Source organism: Macrosteles quadrilineatus, unplaced genomic scaffold, assembly GCF_028750875.1.
Source record: "Macrosteles quadrilineatus isolate MER2022 unplaced genomic scaffold, UCM_ALF_1.0 Scaffold_1__1_contigs__length_201487025, whole genome shotgun sequence".
In the NCBI taxonomy this organism is placed as follows: domain Eukaryota; kingdom Metazoa; phylum Arthropoda; class Insecta; order Hemiptera; family Cicadellidae; genus Macrosteles; species Macrosteles quadrilineatus.
Genome location: NW_026542594.1, coordinates 2,956,066 through 2,981,738, shown reverse-complemented (window position 1 = coordinate 2,981,738; position 25,673 = coordinate 2,956,066). Strand labels below are relative to the sequence as shown.

General features: G+C 35.1%; 1 protein-coding gene across 5 annotated transcripts in view; it reads right to left on the bottom strand.

The window, feature by feature from the left end:
• The window catches only part of LOC129005846 (E3 SUMO-protein ligase ZBED1-like), a 56,505-nt gene extending 36,484 nt beyond the window's left edge, over positions 1–20,021 (bottom strand). Inside the window, exons 1-5 of one of the 5 annotated variants that reach the window (XM_054434874.1) lie at positions 19,906–20,021; positions 12,822–13,090; positions 9,380–9,628; positions 4,263–4,795; positions 3,623–3,943 (exon numbers count right to left, since the gene is read on the bottom strand). In XM_054434874.1, the coding sequence (XP_054290849.1) occupies positions 3,623–3,943; positions 4,263–4,795; positions 9,380–9,628; positions 12,822–13,065 (1,347 nt within the window). In that variant the 5' untranslated portion in view covers positions 13,066–13,090; positions 19,906–20,021. Of the gene's footprint in view, positions 1–3,622; positions 3,944–4,262; positions 4,796–9,379; positions 9,629–12,821; positions 13,091–15,497; positions 15,564–19,695; positions 19,790–19,897 lie in introns of those variants that run through there. The other 4 variants (XM_054434883.1, XM_054434867.1, XM_054434892.1 and 1 more) reach the window with 4 other exon arrangements.
• Positions 20,022–25,673: the final 5,652 nt, after the last annotated feature.

Below are 25,673 nucleotides of genomic sequence, written 5' to 3'. Positions count from 1 at the left end.
GCGGAGATTTACCTTGGTCACAGACCATCGCCCGTTAATATTTTTACTCGGACCGACCAAAGCAGTCCCCACATTGGCTGCCGCTCGAATTCAACGATGGGCCCTTACATTATCTGCTTATGACTACACTATCAGATACAAAAAAGGATCCGACATTTCAAATGCAGACGCCTTATCTCGCCTTCCCTGCAAGAACACGGAAGAAGATGAAGGAGACATAAATTTCTTTTCGACCACTCAATTACCTATTACCTACAAAGAAATAGGATTAGCAACAAAATTCGATCCAATTTTGTCTAAAGTCATGGAATTCACCACCAACGGATGGCCCAGCCACGTGGATGATGCAGATTTAAAAAACTACACGGACAAGACAATGCAACTTTCTACGGAGAAGAACTGCCTTTTATGGGGGAGCAGGGTGATCATTCCACCTACACATAGGAAGGAAATCCTAATCTTACTTCATTCAGAACACCCGGGGGAATCCAAAATGAAAGCTTTAGCCCGTAGCTACGTCTGGTGGCCGAAGATAGATCAGGAGATAGAAGAAATGGTCAAGGAATGCAAAATTTGTCAGATGACTAGAAAATCAGCTACACTGGCTCCGCTCCAACCTTGGTCCTGGCCAAAGCATAACTGGCAAAGAATCCATCTTGATTTTGCTCATTATGAAAACAAAGAATTTCTCATCATTGTTGATAGTTTCTCGAAGTGGATAGAAGTGTTTTCAATGTCAACTACTACCTCAACTAAGACCATTGAAAAATTACGCCATTGTTTTGCGGCATATGGTCTACCTTGCACAGTGGTTACAGACGGAGGTCCCCAATTCACCTCTAGCGAGTTCAAGGAATTTTTGAAATCTAATGGAATTCATCACATATTTTCACCTCCTTTCCACCCACCTTCAAATGGTTTAGCTGAAAGGGCTGTACAAACTGTTAAGGAAGCATTTCTGAAGCAAATGTTACATGACTCGACCCATAAGGCTAATCGATCCCTACAACACCGTATTGATGCCTTTTTGTTTTCATACAGAAACACACCACATTCCACAACAGGAGTCTCACCATCAGAAACTCTTTTGAAATTCAAACCCCGTACCCATCTAAGTTTGTTGAAGCCACATTTGGCTAACAAAATAAATATTAAACAAGAGAAAATGGTGAAAACCGCAAACGCTCACAGAGGTAAAGCACGGTCATTTGAGGTTGGAGATCGTGTCTTTGTAAGATCTGTCAGAAAAGAAAATGTTAATTGGCTTTCAGGAGAAATAATAAAGGTTATAAGCCCTGTAACTTACTTGGTAAGGGTTGAAAATAGAACAAGATTTGTCCATGTCGACCATCTTCAAACAAATATGACAAAACCTGATGAGGAAGATGACGTGTCCCTCCGCTTCCCAAGAGAATTGTTCCAAAAAAGTCCGGAAGCAAAACGATCAACTGACGTTTCATCTCCTAAACAACCACCACCAGTGATATCCCCGACTAAGACTCCTATCATAATTAACCAAGACACAGACAATACAAGGCAGCACGAAGATAGTGCCGAGGGCATACGTCGATCGCAGAGGGTTCGACGAATGCCTCGTAAACTAGACTTTTAAAGACAAATTTTGAAACCCTCCCCAGTGTTGTATATAGACATAGAAGTAAACTTTATTTTGTGGGGAGGAATTGTTATAAAGGAAGATTTATTTGTTTGAGTTTTATTTTGGGCAAAGTAGCCATTCTTTAGTTGTAATAACCTGAAGGGGAAAATCCGTTAATGTGTAAGACATAGAAGACAATAGAGACCGAACCTACGCAGGACAAAGGTCAAGTCAGGATACAATACGTCCGAGATAAGAGCGACCAGTCTTCAGCAATCCACAGGTGAGGCACGATCGTAGCTCGTTCGTTTCTGCCCACATTTATTATAAGTTTTACCGTTTTTGCCTTAAGCATAGTTTTACGGATTAAATATATGTTTATTTACATTATCAAGTTATAACAATTGCAAATACTTCTTTTGGACAATTCAGTAACTCCCAATAAGTGTGTTGTTTAAATTACAATTTAAAAATTAACAGCTGTTTCATTAATTAGTATTATCCACATGGCCAAAATGTAAACAAATCTATGGAGTGATCTTAAAAGGCGTCTGAGTCAGAGCCCTTAGCAAATTTACTTAGTTTTTCTTTGGATAAATCATCTACAGACCAAGACCTTTCTTTGGACACCTCTACCAAGTTTCTACGCCCAGCCGTTCTCTCAAAATATTGGAGACAAAGTTTCCAGTTAAATATTTAGATTCCTCCATGTTAATTATATTATATAACATTACATTACATTACATTACATTATATAATCTGAAAATTACAAAAACGTTGTTTTATTATGCTCTTATAGATGAAGAAAAGTAGAATTCAATGTTGTCAGGCTGGTCACACAAACAGAAGCTTTGGATTTTTCAAAGCTTTAAGAACAGAACACTTGTCATCGTCTAACCTAAAATGGTGGAATAGTCGTGAGTTTTTGTCCGATAACAAAAAGAAGTGTGAGTTTTATCCGTAATTTTACAGTGTAATGTGTGTTTTAGTTTAGTGTTTTGTATTAGGTGTAATATCTATACATTATTTCGTAAAAAATATTTACACAATCATGTGTGATCCAAAATAGGTGTTCTTTTGTGTCCTATAACAGCTGATCAGTTGTTTTGTTTAAATTTTTCTTTTCCATTACATGTGAAAACAAACTATACTATTACTTATCATATTTAGTTATTCTTATTTAGGATAATATTATTGGCTTCAAAAAATGTATGGTTTTATAATATTGATTTATTATTAGAGGGAATTTTTGATCTCTCAAAGTGTAGTTGTAAAAATTTACGTTTTGCAATTTTTCCGTATTATTGCTAAGTTAGTAAGTCTAAAAAAATAATTCTTTTGTGTAGCCTATATTATGATACATCTATGTAGAGAAATAAATTCTGTACAATTTGTATATTTTGAATTCTGCAATAAAAAGTTACGTTACATGTGACTAGTTTTGCTTTTAAAATAAAATTGTTTAAATATTTGGATTGTTTTTAAATGTTACTTTTTTTCTAAAAATTTACCTTTCCAAAATTGGTTTTCACTACCATTTTTGAATTCTACTGACTATCACAAACAAAATGAATAGGCCCTATACGGTTTAATAGTTTATCTCTACTTACTAATTTTAGACCGATTTTTGAAAAACCCCCTTACAAATTCCCCAAAATAAGTGTGCCACTCCACAAAGCACATAGGCTACTGAAAATTGGTTTCGCAACTCCTAGTGACGCAACTCCTAATGGGGAATAAATCTATCAACTTTAAAGAAATATTTGAATGAAATTCGAATCGGGCTAATTTAAATTCACTTAGTAGGCGTGTTTCTGCAGCTGGTGGTATTTTTGTTGTTTGTTGCTAATATTGTAACTCTAATGTTAATGTAACAATGCCTATTACAATATATTATAGTTAAACATTATTTGTAAAAACTTAAAAATGTTTATTACCGAAGCCATTTTGTTGCTGTATACAAACTTTTAAACCCAATGTATTTTCAGATAACCCCCTAAAACCACTGTTAAACAATCAACAGACCTGCTGATAACAAACAGAGAAGGTGATGTAGCTTTCCCCTATGGCAGAGTCCCACTCCTCCACAGTGAGGGCAACATCTGTCTTCAGATTCAGCAACGTCTCCTGAAGCGTCTCCTTGTACTTGTCGTAGTTAGTGGGAATGACCTCATCCATCAGCTTGCTTTTGCTGGGGATCTCACAAGGCGACTTGAGTGTGGCAATGAGCCTTTGGAAACCTCGGCCCTCTACTATCTCCGGCAACTGTAGGTCTGTCACCACAAACTCTGCGATGGCATCACACACACTCTTGCTGTCTACAGGGATCATGAACGGATGCAGGCTCTACAACATAACCATTTCAATATTTAATATTAATAAACACCTCTTATTGGATTAAACACGATTTTAACTCATAAGATTTATTCTTTAAACTGTATATATTTAAATTTGACTAATATTTAGCTTTACAAACTGCACTTTTTAATCTCTAACTTTAACTAGAGCTTTATTGTTTAAATACCACAATTTTAACATAATAAAATGAAATGGAAGATTTGAGAAAAAAGCAAACATCCAAATCAAAGTATTGCTGTTTACAATGCCAGGGATTAGGTGTAAAACATCAAAATACATTTACTATGGTAGGCTACATATTACATACCTCAATGGTGCAACTCTGAGTCTCTCCTCCAGGCACCACTAGAGTCACTTGTTTGCCTGATCTATGAATCTGCTGTGATGAACCACCCTCATTTCCCAGAGAGTTTGCAGCATGGTAGTCCTCCATGATACTAGAGTTGGCGTTCTCATTACTCTCACCTCCGATTACCAGAGTACCATTCATATCAGTCATGAAAACATTGCCGACCACTTTCTTTTGCCTCCTATCTTTGGTCTCCCTCGGCTTCTTGGGAGACTGCGAGTGTTCTAATTGCATTAAGTCAGCTTGATGTTTGTTCTGTAAATGCATTCTCAGGTTGCTTGTATTTCTGTTGTATGATATAACACTCTTGCAGAGTAGGCATATTATTTTGGATTTTGTAAGAACTTCTCCATCGGCATTAGCTGGGAATCCGAAACACTTCCAATAGACACTTCTCATTGACATCGGAACAACTAACTTGTTATAGTTAAACACCTGTTTTTCCTCCGGCATTTTGTATATCACTTGCTGCTCCCCACCTGAAGTTTCACCTGCAAATGAAACTTATGTAAACACTTATAAAAATATATATTAATGCTGATAACAGAGCAGAAATATCTTCCCTAGTAATTAAGAAAGGTTTTTATAACTGTCGATTTAAAGTTTTTGTAGTAGTAACCTCAAACATTATCCATTGATTACCTACATTGTCCATCTATATACAACATCAGAGGAGAAAAATTAAGAACATTTTAAAGGTGGATTGGACAGGAGTAGATGGGATGAGGAAGTTAAAATGACATCTTCTGGTGTCATTTTAACTTCCTCATAAAGATTGCAAATCAACTGTCAATGATTGCTCTTGCTAGTACCGTCCAGTCTGTACAATAGCACAGCTGAACTAACTGCCAAGAATTACTGTACTTGTGGAAGGGAATGTTTTATTAAGTTAAATTTTACACAAGTAGCCTATATAATATTGTGTGGACTTCCTGCCTTAAGTACTTAATATTGTATGGACCTTAAGTACTTATTATTAGTAATTGCTATTACAACTTGGTTAAACAACTTCACCTCTGAAACTTCTTTTCCATCCAGTATCACCCAAGTTATCAACTGGAGCTTATTTATAAGATTTGTTAATAGAGCAATTTAGTGACAATTTTATTTTCAATGCAATGAATTGCTTCAGCTGAAATTAATTTGATAAAATATAACTTGATAATATTTCAAGTCTAACTTGTGGGATCGAATCTTATGAAGCCAATGAAGAGCTACAACCAAATTACTTGTAAGAACTTTGGATTATTATGTACAAGGATAGGGATCAGCTAGCTTACCTGGTAGATAGAGTCCAGATTAGCCTTGATTACACATAAAACACATGACACAACACAGAAAAACTTAATATTTCGTCCCAGTTAGGGACTTCATCAGAAGGGAGAAGAAAGAAAACTGGCAGTTACAGTTCAAATTCAAAAGTTCCACAATAGTGTTGCCAACTGTTGTTTAAAATTACTGTTGTTATGTACATCTATATACACATATACTTCTATATATACATATGGTGGTTGATTTTTATAAAAATGAAGCTAGCTGAGGGAATGGTTGGGTGAATTATCTGATGTTAAGGTTAGGAGGGTTTCTGGAATCAGTGATGTATTGGTAGGCTAGTTCCCACCTTCTGAGTAGGGAGCTGTTACATTGGTCTTTGGGGAGGGATTTTATGGCTTTTGTGGTGAAACATGTATCAAAGTCTAAGTTGTGGTTTGCTGCATGTATTGCAATGGGTTTGTATTTGTTTGTTTTAACATCCTGTCTATGTCCATTCATCCTTTTCCTAAGAGTTTGGGTGGTTAGGCCTATATATTGAGCTTGACAGAGTTTGCATTGTAGTTGGTAGATCAGGTTTTCGCTATTGCATGTTATGTGGTCTTTTATTTTGTACTCTTTGTTGTACGATGTGCTGGTGAAGGTTTCTGCAGGAATGTTGATGCCACAGGTCTTGCATTTGGTTTCATTGCATGGGTAGGAACCTGGGGGCAGTCTTGGAGGTGGTTCAACAGACGGGTCGGGTAACTTGGGATGGACAAGGATGGTTTTTAGATTGGCAGGTTGTCTGTAGACTATGGTGGGGGGTTTTTGGAAGAGATCTTTGGTCTGGGTGGAGCTTCGAAGCATGTTGTAGCCGGTTCTCAAAAGGTTATTGAGCCTGTTGAGACCTGGGTGGTAAGTAGTCACCAGGTTGACATCGTAGGTGGTTTTGGGTTTCTTAGGTGGATTGTCAGTAGCATTTTGGGCCGCTTTTATTTGCGAAGAGACTGTTTGTGTCGGGTATCCTCTATTTTCAAAAGCAGTTTGGAGTTGTTTGTTGTAAGTTATCAGATTCTTCTTGTCGGAGTTTATTCGTTTCCCTCTTAAGGCAAGACTGTAGGGTAGGGAGCGTTTGGTGTTGTTGGGATGGCAGCTGTTGTAGTGTAGGTACTGTTGGTGGTTGGTGGGTTTGGTGTAGACAGATGTGGAGATTGAGCCATTTTTCAGTTCCACCATGACGTCAAGAAAGTGAACCGCAGTTTCAGATAATTCCCAAGTGAATTTCAATGTTGAGAAAGTGTTTAGGCTATTTAAAAAATGGTTGAGGCTATTTTCTCCATGGGGCCAAATTACAAAGATGTCGTCTATGTATCTGAACCAACAAGTTGGTTGTAGAGTCTGTTTTTGCAGAAAGTCATTTTCAAGTTTTCCCATAAACAAGTTGGCGTATGAGGGGGCCATCCTGGTACCCATGGCAGTCCCTTTTATCTGCAAGTAGTGGCGGTCCAGGAATTGAAAATTATTCTTTTCAAGGATGAATTTGGTGAGGCTGATGATAAAGGAAGTCTTAGGGAGTTCACCTTTAGTTCTTTTGTCAAGGTAATGTTCAACTGCAGCAAGTCCGTGGGCGTGGGGGATATTGGTATACAGGGATGTAACATCTATTGTAGCTAGGATGGAGTTAGGTGTGAGCTTGTTTGTAACTGAAGAAAGTCTAAGAAGGAAGTCTGTTGTGTCTTTGATATATGATGGGAGATTTTGTACTATAGGCTGGAGATAGGTGTCCACATAAGCCGAAATTCTTTCTGTGGGAGAACCGCATCCTGAGACAATTGGTCTACCTGGTGGTGGGAAGGTATCTTTGTGTATTTTGGGGAGAATATATAATTTTGGGGTGGATGGGTTTTCTGGCGTTAGCAGTCTGACCGTTTCTGGGGTTAGCTGGTTCAGAGAGGCATTCCGTTTGATGAGGTCTTGAAGTTCCGAGTTATAGTGTTCTGTAGGGTTTTCATTCAACAGTTGATAGGTTGTAGAGTCTGAAAGTTGACGATCGATTTCTGCAACATAATCTGTCTTGTTCATGACTACGGTTGTGGAACCTTTGTCGGCTGGTAGAATCACAATGTCTTTATTGTTCTTCAGATCTCGCAAGGCTTGCTTTTCATCCAAGGTTAGGTTGGGTTGGGCAGCCTCTTGGACTGATTTCTCAAAGGAAGGATCTGATATGTTTTGGACTATGAGATTGATAAACTGTTCTATTGGGTGGTCCGGTGGTAAAGGGGGCGGGTCAAAGTCAGATGGTGGTTTGAATTTATTAAGCGATGTCATAGTGGTCGAGTCTGGTGTCGGAAGATTTTGATTGGCAAAATGATTCTTGAGTCTAAGGCTTCTTGCCATGGTCATCACATCTTTGATGAGTTCAAAATGGTTAAATTGTGGTGTTGGGCAGAAGCTTAGGCCCTTGGAAAGGGCCTAAGCTTCACCACAAAAGCCATAAAATCCCTCCCCAAAGACCAATGTAACAGCTCCCTACTCAGAAGGTGGGAACTAGCCTACCAATACATCACTGATTCCAGAAACCCTCCTAACCTTAACATCAGATAATTCACCCAACCATTCCCTCAGCTAGCTTCATTTTTATAAAAATCAACCACCATATGTATATATAGAAGTATATGTGTATATAGATGTACATAACAACAGTAATTTTAAACAACAGTTTGCAACACTATTGTGGAACTTTTGAATTTGAACTGTAACTGCCAGTTTTCTTTCTTCTCCCTTCTGATGAAGTCCCTAACTGGGACGAAATATTAAGTTTTTCTGTGTTGTGTCATGTGTTTTATGTGTAATCAAGGCTAATCTGGACTCTATCTACCAGGTAAGCTAGCTGATCCCTATCCTTGTACATAATAATCCTAATCAGCCAATTGGCCTTTCCTTAACTCCTAACTTGTAAGAACTTTGGAAAACCTTTCAGCAATGCTTTGTGTTTTGTAATTTGCCTACCTAAATGTAAGCAACTTGTTATCAATTTTAAATATGATTTTGGATTAACTGTAACCTATGATAGGGTTCTAAGAATACAAATAACATAACTAAAATAATCTTTGGCTATAAAAGCCATGTTGTGCACACATGGTGTCAAAAACCATGCATATGAAACAAGGATAATCTGTTGTTTAAAAAAAGCTACAAACCTTATTAAATTGAATGCATTTAGCGATGGTGGTAACTTTAATCGAAACGCCAATTATAGAGAAGTTGAAATGTTTTTGAAATTTATTATTTTTAAATTTAAACCCAAACAACCGTTTGAAAAAAATACATGTTAAAATATTTAAGCAAAATAATTGCGTGGGCCAAATATATTTTCTTTTAAACGACTAAGCTTAGGTAACAAATAATTTTAGGGTAGAACAAAAACCTTTCCTCAAGTTTTTAGACATAATCAGTCATTATATTAATTTATGTAGTTTAAAAATTGAATATTTTTGTATGAATATTGAGAGAAAAATTTAGAATGGGTGGCAGCTTAACAAAGTCTGAATAGACTAATGTCCCTAGGTGCCTTTCCTAGTTTCAAATCAAATCAAATCAAATATCATTTATTCCATAACAAAATAATGGTTACAGAAATTGCAATAATTCTTAAAAATAATGGAAGATTACATTCTTTATAACTTGTATAGATTACAGGTTACAAATAAGTTAAGATAATTGAGAATTTGTACCTCAAAAGCCTAATACTACATACGGTATAAACTTCCAATTTAAAACAATATTTCTTACAACATGACACTTCCAGAATATCACATTACCTGCATTTCCATTTGTCAGAGCATCAAATTCTATAGTTTGAGCAAACTCGTCTTCTAACTTTTCTTGTTCAATATTTCCAATTTTATCAGGGTGCTTTCTACTAAGATGTGCCCTAAGATTACTAGTAGAGCAATGGTATCTAATTTCTTTAGAGCATAACTTGCAGATGGCAACAATTGAATCAATCAAAGTAAAATACTGCCAAAGCGGAGACGTTTTTTTATCCAAAAACTTCTTTCTTGTTTCAACTAGCGTAAAAAAAGAACCAATAGGGAGAGTTTTTAAAACTTACTGTAGCCTTACTGATTAACTAACTTACAAGCGAGTATGCCTACATTATTGAAACACTACCGGTATTAACTAAAGCCTACACAACCATAACAAGATTTTTTGAAATAGGTACCGGTAATAACTATAATACAACACGAACACAGGTAGAAGAAAAAATAATATCATTAAAAGTTTGATATAGACTACTGGCACAAGACATATACTGCATCCAATTACCAAGATGTCAGTTGTATGCCAATGCCATTTGAGTGGTAACAGCAGTTTGAACAAATATCAAGCTAGAATATTAACATATAAGGGAAAGAAATGAGTTGGGAAGTGAGTTGGCCTTCACAGTATTTTACATTTTTTTATAGCTTATGCTATAGCCAAATTAAGAAAGAGTCAAGCCTACTCTGGTTTTATAGAACTACTTTAAAAATAATTCTGAACTAGTCCTACTGTAAGAAACTGTACAGAACTAGGAAGAGCAATCAACCTGATATACAAAACTGATGTGGATTGGAGATTTAATACCCCCGCCGCAGTAAACCTGCAGAATAAGTCAATTTCCATTTGCCTTACTAAAATATCTCCTTTAAAAAAAAAATGAAATTTTAAAATGTCATATTTTTAATACGTATTCAAATAACATTAGTTAAACGAATAGGCCTACCTAGGTTTGCTGCTACATGGAAGGTAATTAATTGTTTTTATAGTTAAATTATATAGTATAGGCCTAACATGAAATAAATAAATGTTCTAAATTTGACTCAGATATGTTTATAAACAAGCAAACTACAGTAGACTCCCTCTTATCCGGACACCTTTTAACCGTACATCGTTTTAACCGGACTAGACTCGGTAGAAGTGACATCTCTTTATCCGGACAATCTTTATCAGCACATCGGTCCTAGATGGGCAGGAAGTGGGCGGTACTGAAACGACCGTTCTCGTGGGAAAGATCAGTGACCACGTGTCTAAAAACACTGCCCTCCTAAATTTAAGTCAAATACTGTATGCATTTTATACGGTCTGTTTAAATGAGTTTTTGGGGACATCGGTTTAACTGGAAAACCCATTATCCGGACTGGCCTCCGTCCCGAGGTGTCCGGATAAGAGGGAGTCTACTGTACAACAGTTTACTAATTCTCCATAAGAATAGACCTAACATAGGAATTTAATTTACAGTTTTTTTGGAATTTTCTTCTTAAAATTTAAGCACATGTCAACGCTTTAATATACTAAATGATTTGTTCTTAGAGCTCTACAACACGGTTTGGAAAGAAAATTACAAAATATTATGTTTTTAGTGTAAAAATGAGAAAAATCCTTTTTTAACCCATAAACCCCCGTTCCCATACTCTGATCTTGCTGGTGTAGGTTGTGGCCTACACATTTACACCAAATTTAATTAAAATCGGATCATTTTTGCTCGTTTATCGTGCTAACGGACACATCTATAAATTTAAACGAATGGTGTTTTTAGCCTCTGGGGACCTCAAAACTAAAAAGCACATCGGTCCCGGGTCCAGGTCTTACCATGAGACCTACGGTAATAGCTTATTCCCTACATGGGAAATTTGCTAAAACCTAAGTCATATTTCATCTAACAATGAACACACCCCATAACTTGCATTTAAAACATTTATTTACATTTATTAAACTAGTCTAACTTTAACAAATATTAAACTAAGCTTAGCCTATTTGAAAACAAAGTTAGTCTATCAGTTCAAACAATAAAGAATTTTAAACTCTTAATTTATTTTTAAATAGTAGTAGCTTAAGTTAGTCCAGGTGTTTTTTTTAATTAATGCAGATCATTCTAATCGGTAAATAATATGGATATCTGAATAGGCCTAATTAAGATTTGCCATGTTACGTTAGGCCGTTAGGCCTACTAAACTGAATAGGCTATAGTAACAATTTTTTTGTCAATGTTGGCTTGAGCCAATATTAGTAAAAAAAATACATTAGTTTGGTCTTCCATAATAGTACAAGTAAGCCTAAACAGCATTAAATTTTTTCAAACAAAGTAACATTAACCCTCCGAGTGTTATGTGTCGATTTTTTGACACATAACACACTTTGTGTAGTGTTTTGTGTAGATTTTTCGACTCACAAACACTGTTTACGGCGAAGGCTCTATGACTGACAAAATCGGATTGAACTGGATCGAGTTAGGTATCGTTTTATTTGTCAGATTCTAAGCTTTCTCCCGAGGTCTGTCTCTAAGCGCTTTTTTTTCTCGAGCCGATCGTAATTGTAGCAGACAGCTGACGTGCGTATTTGTAATCAGCTTGGTTAACCTCGCACCGATGATTGATGTGTTTTATTACGTTTATCATTGTTTTAGTGTTAAAAATCAAAAGTAGTGATATACGTGGTGCATTATAAGAAGATTTAAGTGATTTTGAAGGGCTGGTTGATGATCCTGAAGAAGTAGGTAGTGATATTGATGTAAATTATCAGCCAGATTCCTAGCTATGGTTAGGCTATGCATTCTTAGCTAAACGCTATGTACTGAAATCTGTTTTTTGCCCATAACTTATTTATTTGCAAATCTACTTCCTTATATTGTTATATATTTGTAATCCTCATAAAATTTAGAACAAAGTGGCTATTTTCAAATATTTATAGGCCTAAAATTTATACAATTTCATTGAGCGCGAACTTATTTTTTTTTCAATTTTTCCAAAATAATTTTTATTTTTACTTAAAAAAAAATTTTTGAAACAAATATTCCTTAGGTTTTATGTATGATATTGAAGCCCATGATTTTCCAAACAAAATGGTATATAGAACAGTAGAATTAACATTGTTTTAAGCTTCTCAGATCGGTTTTAATTAAACCTTGCAAATGCGCCAAAAATAGGCGGACATTAAGGCCTAAACTATGGACACTCGGCAAAACTAGGGACACTCGGAGGGTTAACAAATATAAATTGACAAAGCAAATTTAGATTTCAAAAGACAAAATATTTTTATCCAAATTTTAATCATTTTCTGCCAGTACCTCTAGGACCACCCTTTAAACTAGATGGTTTATCCCACCCCCCCCCCCCCCTGGACACATCCTTAAATAGAAACGTTAGATGGACACCCATGGTTAACATAATATTGTTGATAACAACAATATAATCCAAACTAAGTAAAATAATAAATTTTTACCTGCCACATCTATAGAACCCATTGATGCATTTACTGATGCATTAGGATTTATTACAACAATTTCAGTCCCATCATCTTGTAGCTTCAAAGATAAACATTCTGGGTGCTTCCTGTGTAAATGGTCCCTCAAGTTGGTTGTAGAGCTGTTATGTCTGATTTCCTTTTTACACAGAATACACATGGCCAAATCATTGGAATTTTTATTAAAGAATTTCCACACTATTGATGTCCTTTTAGGGGCCATAGTTCTTTGGATCAGTTGTCTGTATCTAGAATAAAAATAAAGTCTCAATTAATGTTTCATTTATATTCCATTTTATAAAGATTTCAATTTTAATAATAATTACAACTAGGAGGCCATAGCAGCAATTGCTGCCCTTAACAATTGCTAATTTGTCCTTAACCATTCCCTATGCTGTGCACCATTCCTAAATACCCTCCTTGGTAGTCGCGATCTTCCCTTAACTCGATACATTTTAACACTGCATTACCATTCTAAACACAGAACACTAGAATCAAAAATATACAAATACTGTACACAATGTTTACATCAGCTGGTATATTTAAAACAGCTTATATGTTTAAAACAGCACTGTAGCTGTACTTCCATTAGAAAATAACTGGGTCCTTTAACGGCCTGTGGGGCAGAGCAGGGGTAATTTTTGACACTTTTGATATTTAACCAGGTCCTTGAACCTTAAATTTAAAATGAATGCTCAAAAGCCATGCTACCTTTTTCCTACCCCAAAATATTTCATGAGGTACGATTCGCTTACGTAAATATAAGTTATAGACAATTGGAGGAGGAGGATTCCTTTCCATCCAAAACCAAACAATGGTTCAATGTAATGGTTTGGGATATTTAAAATGAGTCATGTTAGATAAGAAATTATGGGCACGGTTCCAACCAAAGTTAGGACAGGCCTAAACTTACCTACATTTGATTCTAAAAATATTGTTTCCAAAACTTACTTTAGTTACACTTAAGCCGGAGTAAACTTAAAGCAGCCTAAATTATCAGGGATGTAGGCCTAACATATTTTAATTTTTAACCCTATATTTTAACACGTTTGCTACTGAGCCCCACATGTAAGAAGCTGTGGTCATTACCACGGACCGAGTTATACATTTTAATATTACACATTTAGACCGCGTCGTGTCACTTGGTTAACAGTACATGCAGACCACGGGCAAAAACATGTTGAACTGTGATAATTTACTTTGCAATACATTGTTTTTATAGTTTTGAGAGCCTTTTGTAGTGTCGCATTCACGACGCCCGGTCGAAGAAAATATTTAAATTTAGCCTATCATAGGTACTAAAGGGTGTTTATAAAAGAACTCCTTGGTTTCAAAAAATCATAATTAACGGAACTTCAACAAAGCATGCGTTTTTCATAATTGTGTTTGCTATATCATTGTTAAGTTTTATAGCGAGGATATTAGGTTGGCAGTTGGCATCCCTGCATGACCTTGACCCGCACATGCAGGGAGGAGGTATAGTCCAGTCAACCTGTGTTTTTAGGTGGAAAAAATTAGTAACAAGCTGATTTTTTCTCCATCGACTACTACCATTTAGAGAAGTGTTCAGCCAAAAGTCCCCACCCCTACCCCCCTTGCTTTCCCCCCCCCTCCCCCCCCCCCCCGCCTAAACATATAAAGTGCAAGGGTTTCGTAAATCACGTTTTTCTCGATTGTTTAACAACGTATTGAATTGCAATTAGTTTTATTGTCTTTGCTATAAAATTTCCTACAATCCTGTTCTGTTAACTTTTGTCGTAGCTCTTACCGTTTGTTCGTTATTTATATAAAAACTAGAGGTCGTCCAGTGGTCGAAACTCGACCAAAAATATTTAATGTACAGACTTCTTTATTTTCATTCCACACTTTGAATAGAACATGTGATTGGAGTTTCTTCCATTTGTTTTGATTTTCTGTTTATATTTCGTTGTTATTTCGTCACCAGCATGGCAACTCATAATATCCGTTAAATTTTTAAAAATTTTAAATTCATTTTTTGTGCTTATTTTTGAGCCTATTTTAATTTATAAAGGGATTCTGCACACCTACAGGAAAATAGCTTTCTAACAGTATGCGTAGATTTTCCCTACGATGCACACGAGCTGAGAAAAAAGGTTTTAAAGAAACATGCTTGCCTATTAATATATACGAGTAATGTCCAGTGGTCGAAACTCGACCAAAAATATGTAATGTACTCACTTATGTTAATGTTTCACCCCACACTGTAAATAAAACATGTGATTGGAGTTTCTTCCATTTGTTTTGATTTTCTGTTTATATTTCGTTGTTATTTCGTCACCAGCATGGCAACGCATAAGATCCATGTAAATTTTTTTAAATTTTTAAACTCATTTTTTGCGCTTATCTTTGAGCCTATTTAAATTTATAAAGGGATTCTGCACACCTACAGGAAAATAGCTTTCTAACGGTATGCGTAGATTTTCCCTACGATGCACACGAGCTGAGAAAAAAGGTTTTAAAGAAACATGCTTGCCTATTAATATATAGATAGATGTAAATATTTATATAGTTTTGAACAGATAATTTTATTTTTATCGCCTTAACTTTTTTTGCTGACGTTTTATTATGAAAATATGTTTTACAAAAGTTGTAGCTGCTTTCATTAGCTTTAAAATTATGTATAATAGTACTTACTTTAAAATGAGAATTCTGTGAGATTCAGCCGGCGTAATGCAGTATGTGTACTCAGTCTCAGTTATAGTGTTTGATCTAGGTGGGGCTGACGCGGCGTTGCAATATTGTCATTGTTGTTATGTAGAGGGGTTTTCCCTTAGGGTACACTATTGAATTATCTCTAAAAAACAATCAAAGCAAACCCCATTTACAGTTAATAAAATGTATTTCAATAGTTTATTATTTAAAAAGCATGTAATCATTTTTATGTTTGTAATATTTTTAAAGGATGCTATCTTTGAACATAATAATTGCATTGTCATGATTTAAAGTAAAAATGTAACATATATCGAACTGCAATTTTTTTAGTCTCCTTTTGTTATAATACTTCCTACAATCATGCCCAGTTAAATATCGTTGTAACTGTTACCGTTTGTTTGTTATTCGTAGAATAATGTAAAGATTAATATTTTATGGAGTTGTAATTTCATTTTTTTGCAAAACTTTTAGAGCCGTCATTTTATGAAAGTATTTTTTAAACAAAATTGTAGCTGCTATCAGCTTTAAAATGATATATTGAAACGTGTACTTTATGGTGGCGTTATATATCAACCGTGAATGCATGGTGTGCACTATTTTTATGTGGCGCTCCATAGATGGTCCGTTACCGCACTCGTGCACGATGTTTCTACCCATTATTGTATTTTTCTTGATTTTTAAAATTTTAAGACACCAAAAAACAATAGGAAAGCAGTCGATTTAGTTCATACTTTGTAATTCAACTACCAAACAAACTATAAGTAAATGTATTTAAAATATGAAAAAATAGGTGATTAGGTTAGGTCCAGGCTAGAAGGATTTGTTTTGCCTTATTATACTAGGTTTTTGAAACAACCCATTCAATCACCCAATACGTGTGCAGGTCGTGGTAGACCAGTTAACGATTTATTAAAAGAATCATTCATAAAAGTTTGCGACTTCATTGAGGAAAATGATGATTGCCAGCATAGTATTCCTAACCTTTTGCAATTGATGAAAAATATATCAGGCAGAGACCAGGTTTATGAAACGAAGTACTTCAAAACATTATTACTAAATAACTTGGTGAAAGACTACGAACATAAAAATAAATCCTCCATAGTTTGTTTAATAGATAGGGTGGACAAGATTTTCTCTGAAACTTGGTACTCTTAAAATAAAAGGCATAACGATGATAAGATTAAGAGAATATTTTCTACAGCTGCGGCTTTGATAAGACAAGAAATTAAAAACAGAGTGTATGATGACTCGTCTTACCCCAGTGTTGAAAATATAAGATCAGGGGGGAAAGAAGTTGTAAGGAAAAAATTGCAATTCGATGTATGAGTAATTCTTAACTTCAAATCATGATAATGGAATTATATTGTTCAAAAATAACATCCTATCAAATTATTACGTACATATCATGCTTTTTAAAAAATACAAAGGATAGGAATAAATTTTATTAACTAACTGTATGGGTTTTGTTTTGGTTGTTTTTTTTTTAGCAAATTCCTCATATAGGGAATAAGCTATTACCGTAGGTCTTATAATAAGACCTAGACCCGGGCCCGATTTATTTTTTTGTTTTGAGGCCCTCAGAGGCCGAAAACACCCTCCGCCGTTCAAATTCATAAATAAAATGTAAAATTTAAGATTATATATACATAAGAGTCCGTTAGGATGATAACTCAAGCAAAAAAGATCCGATTTCTTGATGAAATTTGGTACAAACGTATCAATTTACTTTTATTCGAACGAGTTTGCGAACCAGCATGATCGGACTATGGGAATAGGGGTTTATGGGAGTTTTTATGGGGTAAAAGTTGGTTATTCGCATTTCCCACCTAAAACCACAAAATATTACAGTTTCTATCCAAACCATTTTGTAGAGCTTAAAAAAATAAATATTTTTTATTATAACGGTTACGGAGATAATTCATACAAATTTAAATTTAAAATTTCCATTTTATTCTTTTGGAGAATAAAAAAACCGTTGTAGTTTGCTTGTTTATAGATATTTTAATCAAATTTATTTATTTCATAAAAAGCTACTAGTAGTATTAAGGTTTCAATAAATAAAGAACATTCTTCAATAACTTGGCTGTGTAGCAGCAAACCTAATTATTCATTAAAATAATCTGATCAGGAAATAGTTTTGACGATTTTAAGGGAATGTTTTAGTAAATATCCAGCCAGGTAAATGAAAATTTGCTTAGTCGCAGGTTTTCTGCGGTGGGGTATGGAGATAATGCAATAGTGTACCTTAAGTTAAAAAAAAAACCCTCTCCATATTACAACAATCATAGTATTGCAACACCGCGCCAGCCACACTTGGCTCACTGATTGAGTACGCAAACTACATTACACCGGCTGAATCTTGCAGGATTCTCATTAAAGTAAGTACTATTATACATCATTTTAAAGCCAATGAAAGCAGCTACAACTTTTGTAAAAAAACATATTTTCATAAAACGTCAGCAAAAAAAGTTGATGCGACAAAAATAAAATTATATGTTCAAAAATATATAAATATTTACATTTTTATATAAATAGGTAACGAACAAACTGTAAGAGCTACGACGAAAGTTAACTGAACAGGATTGTAGGAAATTTTATAACAAAGACAGTAAAACTAATTGCAATTCAATATGTCATTTAACAATCGAGAAAAACGTTATTTACAAAAACCCTTGCACTTTATATGTTTAGGGGGCGTAGGGGGGGAAGCAAGGGGGGTAGGGGTGGGGACTTTTGGCTGAACACTTCTCTAAATGGTAGTAGTCGATGGGAAAAAAATCAGCTTGTTACTAATTTTTTCCTTCAACCGGTGTTTTACGACACAGGTTGACTGGGCTAGTAGGTGGCCTGGCGGCCGACTAGGGGGGACTATGGGATGATGCGGGCCGATCACATGGCCAACCAGAAGCCCAGATATGACTCCACTAGATTGTTTTTAAGAACACTGTGTACTCTAAGAAAATTTGTGACATTGGAGATCTGAGGGAGAGGATAATCGCAGCCATGAAGACCCCCATACACAGTCCGACATGTCCTGTCTGCGGTCTGTCTGTCTGCTACCGCATATGATCCGACCAGTGTTCCGACTGCGTAATCTTCGTGTAGCTTCAATTGTATTCGGTCAGCATCGGGCCTGTCACACTTCAGTTTGAGACGGAATGGCTGTACGATGGTTTTAAGATTTGGTTTAGACACATCACTAAACAACATAATAAATTAGCACAAAGTTCTGACAAACAAAATTAGCCTAAAAATAAGTTAAGTTAGCTGAACTTACAAGTTGGCATTTTTGTACAATTTTGTACTTGCACAACAATATCCAACTTTAAACAGCAACTTGAACATAGAATTACCTTCAATCATTGAAATGCAAGATTTTCCCTACAGTAGGTCTACAGTCCAGACCTTGCTTTTACACCGCGTAACTTACACGAGGCCGGCAGAGCAGGCAAGTTTATGGGGCAGATTACATGCATCTACAATGTACCGCAACTATTTCAAGGTAAAGTTACCTGAGGCAAGACTTGGATAAGTTATTTAACAGCACAGAGTTTTAATGAAGACGAGGCGCTCAAGTATTGTGTGACCAAGTGACTGAGATTTAGCTGGCAGAATTCTACTAAGTTAAGTTACAAAGGAATTTCAAAGCTCGTGTACAACTATTATAACTTAAGTTAAGTGCCTTTAGAGACTAGGTCAATGTAGAAAAGTAGTAGTGACTTAACTTAAGTTATTTGCAAGCATTTTAGAAATCGTAGGCTGCCCCTAGCCTAAGTTATTTAACTTAGGCCTAGTTTGAAGTTTTTCACCAGTGTTTGATTTGTACAAAAACAGTCTGGAGAAAACATAAGTTAAGTTAACTTAGGCCTATTTGTTAACAATACGGTCCATTAAGTAAGTTAAGCCTATGGAAGGCAAAAATTAGTGAAAGGCCAATGTACGTTGTGAGTTAACTTAAGTTAGTTATAGGCTACATACAAACAAGTTCATACAAATTTAGACTTGTTTTCAAAAGCCTAGGCCTACAATGAAGAAAAATTCTTGATTCCTAAATTTGGAGCATTTTAGGCAAGTTAAGTTAACTCATCAATATAGTAAGTTAGACCTAACTTAAGTTAGAAAACTTATTACTCTTTGAATATTAATCGTGTGTTATAATATAATCTGCCTAAGAACCTACCCTATATACTGCCCTAGCCTGGATAAAAACAACACTAAGATTAAGTTAACTATGACTGAGACATGCTTGGCTTCCACCAAAAGCACTCGTAAGTTATTTCTAAAGTAGAGAATCAGAATAGCCTAATTTAAAATATTTAGCCTACATCGATTGATAAAAACAGCTAAATTATTAATCATGAATTTTTCAAACTAATGATTACCCGCTTACAGTTTAGATCAATCCGATTTCGATTTCAAATAATACTTTTATCAATCACTATCGAGCATATATCCGAACTATCGCAATGAACGCGGCACGACCGCACTCACTAGTCAGTCACTAGGTATCGCAAAATGGCGATGACGATGTGATGCGATGTGGATGTGATGGAGATGGGCGAGAACGAGAACGAGAGAGAACGAACAGGGAGGGGCGGCAGAACAAAACGATAATCAGAAGAACCGAAAACGAGAAGGAACCTAGTCGGCTGCTATTGGTCGTTGATGACGCATCCGATATCTAGTCACCAAGTAAATCGACTTTTATTCTAGCATAGAATAATGCAATGAGCGGTATTTTTTTAAATAATATAATGATAAATTAATATATAATTCTTTATTAATCTTATCATTGACTATTGGCAAAGGTGCATACAAAAGAAACATCTAGCATAATAATTGACTTGAGCTACGCGCGCACTACGGCGCGGCACGGCACGGACGGGCGGGACGGGACATCCGCACATCCGCCATTTAGGACAGTTTACAGTCTGTGAGCTAAAAATTGTGAGTAAAGATGGATGTAGATAAAGTGGTGATAGTAGGTTTAATTTTAGCAGAGGAAGAGGAGACAAGAAGGTGCAAGCAAAGATTTGAGATACACCACATAAACAAGAAAAGATTAAGTTTTGGAGAGTTCCACACCCTGTTTCCTGATCTTGTAGAAGGATTATGTGTAAAACTTACCTGATTGTTTCATAATAGATCATATTTATGCCCATATATTGTCACGCCGGACGTTATTAAAATATTCCGGATGTCGCATGTTGTACAGTTTCGGGTATTTCTCAACGAGAAAATTCAACTTACTAAAATCTATGTTTGCAACACACGAAAACACTGCTACTTTGACAGAGATCAGTTGAGAATGGCGGATGTCCCGTGCCGCCCGCCCGGTCGGTGTGCAGTGCTCCCGGTCGGTACGGGCGGTACGGGCGTCACGGCAGCTCGGAAATGTCCTAGATTTCTGTCAGTAGTGGTGAACCCACAAAGATACCTCACTTTCGGCGTTTTAGAGGCACTTTTAGGGCACTTTTTATAGGGGAAAAATGAGAAAAAAATGGAAGAGCTTTTTTTGGCCACTTTTTTTAAAGACCCAGCTCTCGACCTATACACCCCTATATAAATTTTCTACTTTTGTTAATACTAAAAATCACGTCTGGAAATGGTGAGCTTTTTTTGGCCACTTTTTTAAAGACCCGGATCTCGTCCAATACAAGCCCATACAAATGTTCAAACTCCATTAAAATTTCAAATCCACATCCATTCCCATGTATATTTTCAAAATCATGTGAGGTTTGTGTGTTCGGCTCATGACGTGCTCCCTTGGACATCCTTAGTGGAAATCCATGAGTTCTGGCTACTTGGGAACCCAAGCCATTTGACATACAATGAATCACCCTTTCTCCTAATTACCTTCTCTACCAAATACATGTCCTTATACTTGGTCTTTAACAACTCCTCTGTATAGAAGCCTCCCCTGATTATATTGCCATTTTCATCTTTCAAGATATAAGTCACAGGCTTTGTATTCTTAACTTCTGCTATTGTAAATAGTTCCCCTGTCCAATTTGGAGTATAACCTTTACTAAAAACATGTTTATACTTGGAAATCCTTACGCTATCGCCTACCTTATATCTTGGTTTTTTAACTTGCACTACTTTAGAAGTCAACCTCTCATGCACATATTTACTGTTCTTAATACTCACTTGGTTAGGCTTCATTCCTATAGATCTATGCACTTTATTATTATATTTTCGAATTAACTTTGGAAGTAAATCCAACCATTTATAACTCCCCTGAGCACTAAATTCCCTATATAGCCAATTCTTTAAAGTTCTCTGAAACCTCTCTACAATTGCAGCCTTAGTTGTAGAAAAAGTGTGATAGTGATTAATATTTAAGTTTTTCATTAGTTTGCTAAAATATTGATTAAAAAATTCTTTTCCATTGTCAGATTGAATGTTTTTAACCCCCTTTGGTAGAATGGTTTTAATGGCTTCTGTAACCACCAACCCTGTCTTATTCTTTAGTGGAGCAGCATAAGCTTTTTTAGAAAATGTATCTATTAAAGTTAAAATATATTTATTGCCAGAATTTTCTCTAGCATAGTTTTGCATATCAATTAAATCTATTTGTATGGTTTCGTTTATACCCAATACTTTAAAAGACCTTCTAATGAAATTCTTTCTTGCAGGCTTATGAAGTTCGTATGCAATTTCATTCATTTTTTATAACATCATCCTTTCCTGTAACTCTAAATACATCACCATTAGCCCCAATCAATAGATTATCTTCCATTCTTTTAAATACATAGTTTTCTGGTATATACGGTCTATTATCTATATACTTAAATCCACTCAAAGATGTGGGGTCAGCAACTAATAGATCAGGATTATATTCCATCAAATTAAAATTTTTTTCTCCATATACAAATTTTGATCCATCGTAATGCATAGATTGGGACATTAGACAAATATCATCCAAATGTTCCCCCTCTGGTAGATTTCTTATAAACTGTTTTTTGGCATCCCAACATTTTTCTTTTTTATCAAAAGTTATAGTCTGTTCTTTTATAACACAGTCAGTTTCATCAATGGCAGGTTTAACACGTACTAACCTTTTACTATTAAAACTCCAATAGCCTGCTTCCATTTTTGGAACTTGTGAAACATTCACAGCATCTTTACTATCTGTACCTTCCATCAAATTACTAATTTTCTGTTTCTTTGCATTCCAAACACCATTCTCTGATTCTAAAAATTCATAATTATTATCGTCTTGTACAAATTTACCATCTTCTTTTCGTATTAAAGTCTGTTGTAAAGTGGGCACATCATCTAAACTTTCACCCTTTTCTACATTAGTAATTTTCCGTTTCTTAGCATTCCAAATACCATTCTCTGATTCTAAAAATTCATAATTATTATTGTCTTGTACAAATGTACCACCATCTGTTCGTATTAAAGTCTGTTGTAAAGTGGGCACATCATCTAAGCTTTCACCCTTTTCCACATTAGTAATTTTCTGTTTTTTAGCATTCCAATTTTTATTCTTAGATTCTAAAAACTCATATTTAGTTTTACCTTGTAAGAAGACATCACCTTTTCTAGTTAATGTCTGTCCCAAAGTTGATACATCATCTACAAACTCCCCATCTTTAACATTACCAATTTTACAGTTTAAACCATTCCAACTATCGTCTTGTAAATTTAAAGTAGGTTCACTACTAGCCCTGGGTTCTGCAAGCTTATTATATGGATTATATAAACGATAAAATTTATCTATAAACATATTTTTATTTAATAAATAATTCCACTTTCTCTCAATTCCTCAATAATGGAATCTATTTCATTATCCACTCCTGAGTTACCGGCTTGGCGACTTAGCCAAAGAAGTCTTAACCTATCTACAAGCTCATTAGGATCATCCCAATAAATATAGTCTATTTTATTACCAGTCACTTGTCTCAAACCTTCACCAACAGATTTAAAAAGAGGTTTAATTATATTAAGATATTTAGTATGTCTATTGCTTGAAATTGGTGCACCATCTTTGTAACTCTTTAAATGTCCATTTGTAGCTTCCAAAATTTCTTTATAATTTTGCAAATCAGCCGGAGTATAATCCTCAGGTTCTTTTAAAGTTAACAATTGCCACAAACCTTTTGTCCCCTTGTAGGTTTTATTTGCAATTGTAACATCATCATTGGCAATGTCAACTTCCTTATTTCCAATAAAAAATTTATTTGCTTCTCGTCTAATACCATATGTAGTGTCTGTCATACTACTTTTACTGAGGTAATTTCCTAAATAGTCTGATGCTAAAAGACCAAAATCTAATTTCTGTGGGGTGGATTGCTGTAATGGTTGCAATCTTGGTATTATTGGTATTCTAGATGGAGTCATTGGGAGAATCTCCATTCGAGGCCTCTCTGTTTTGGCAATTTTTTTTAATTCTTGTAATGGCTCTATTAAAGGTTGGAATGTTTGAAACCTCTCTTCAGCCTCTAGAAACCTGCCACGTTTTAAAGCTCTATATTTCTGTCGTATTTGATTTGCAGAGTCAACCAATTCTTGTTGAACGTTTTTCATCTTTTATTTACATTTTATTTATCTCATTTGACAAAGGATTGTACTCAAACACTTTATCATGTATTATCAAACAATATGCAGATGTATTTGCTGGTACATTTTCTGCAGTTTCAATCTCTAATTTAATATCAACAATTCCTTCCTTCACTGTTTCGTTCTGTCTAGAACAGTCTATTACAATTAGTGGATATTTCTTCATAAACTCAGCCCTACTAATCATAGGATCTGGGATAGTATTAAAGTAAGTCTCTCTAAACCTCATAAACATCTCATAAGCTTTAGAGACATCTCCATTTTCAAAGTCGAGATTTAAATCACTATAAGGATAATATTCAGAGTTTAGAAATACTTTGATATTTTTTAACTTACAGTGATCAAATTCATCAGTTCTTTTTCGTGCACTATTATCCCTAGCTGTTTGGAAACCAAATATAATATACCTAGGCTTCTCCAAACTTGAAGATGTCTTTACTGACCATGTATGTCTTGTAGTATTGGGATATGATGGAAGTTCATGCAACTCTAAGCTTCTAAATGCAATTTGCAAATTTTTATTTTGCAGTAACATCTTTTGTAATTGTAACTTCTCCCCATCTGATGGTATTACATGTGGCATCACCCATTGAATTGAGTTAAGTGTAATTTTGGGAATTGCATCAGCAGTACCACTGGCTGGAGCACTAGTGGTTGTTAATATACAATTCAAATCATTTTTGGATCTTTTCAACACCAATTCTTGTTTGACATTTACTAATACCTTATTAAAATCCTCAAATACACCCATTAACAGTTCTAATGGCAAACAAGTACTAAACTTGCCACTTTTATGGAACTCTTTTAAATTCGTGTCAGAATCAAATGCCACATTTGACAATTTAGTTGTTTTATTGTAAGAGCTCAATATTTTCATAAGACTAGAAATTCCTGGGTTTCTTACAATGTCTATTTCTTTACCTGCGACTTCATATCTAATTTCATCAAATAAGAATGCAAATGCATTATTTATAAAATGACCTTTATCATGATTTTCAATTTCTCCCTTAATATACAGATAACTCCTACATGGGAGAGTTAGCAAATCTTGATTATTAATACATATTCGAATTTCATCAGAATTATTTATTGCTAAAGTGTTATGGGGAACATAGGAGTGATTTGTAATTTTAACCACACTATCGTCGAATTGGGATTTCCCTGTAACGTCTAGAAAATCTTCCATTTTTATTAATAGAAAATTTTAACTTTAGTCCTATTGATCGTAGGAACCTAGCATTTTGTATACTTATAGATAAATTCTTATAAATTCTCATATCTTTTTTATATGACAAGTAATTGTAGTTTCTTCTCCGTTAAAGTCAATTGCCTTGTCGTGCTGATCGGCAAATGTAATACTGACAACATCTAAACTTCTCTTATTTACAGGAAAATATATAATATTTCTTGGAACTTCGATAATTTTGTAGCCAGGAGGAGCTTCTGGATAAAAGCTATGTATGGTGTGTGATTTGTTTCCGTTTAAATAGGACCCGTTTGCAATATTACATTTTACTCTAATCACATTTACATTATTAATGTTTATTTTATTTGTAGATTCAAACTGAACACCAGGAGTAGAAACACCTT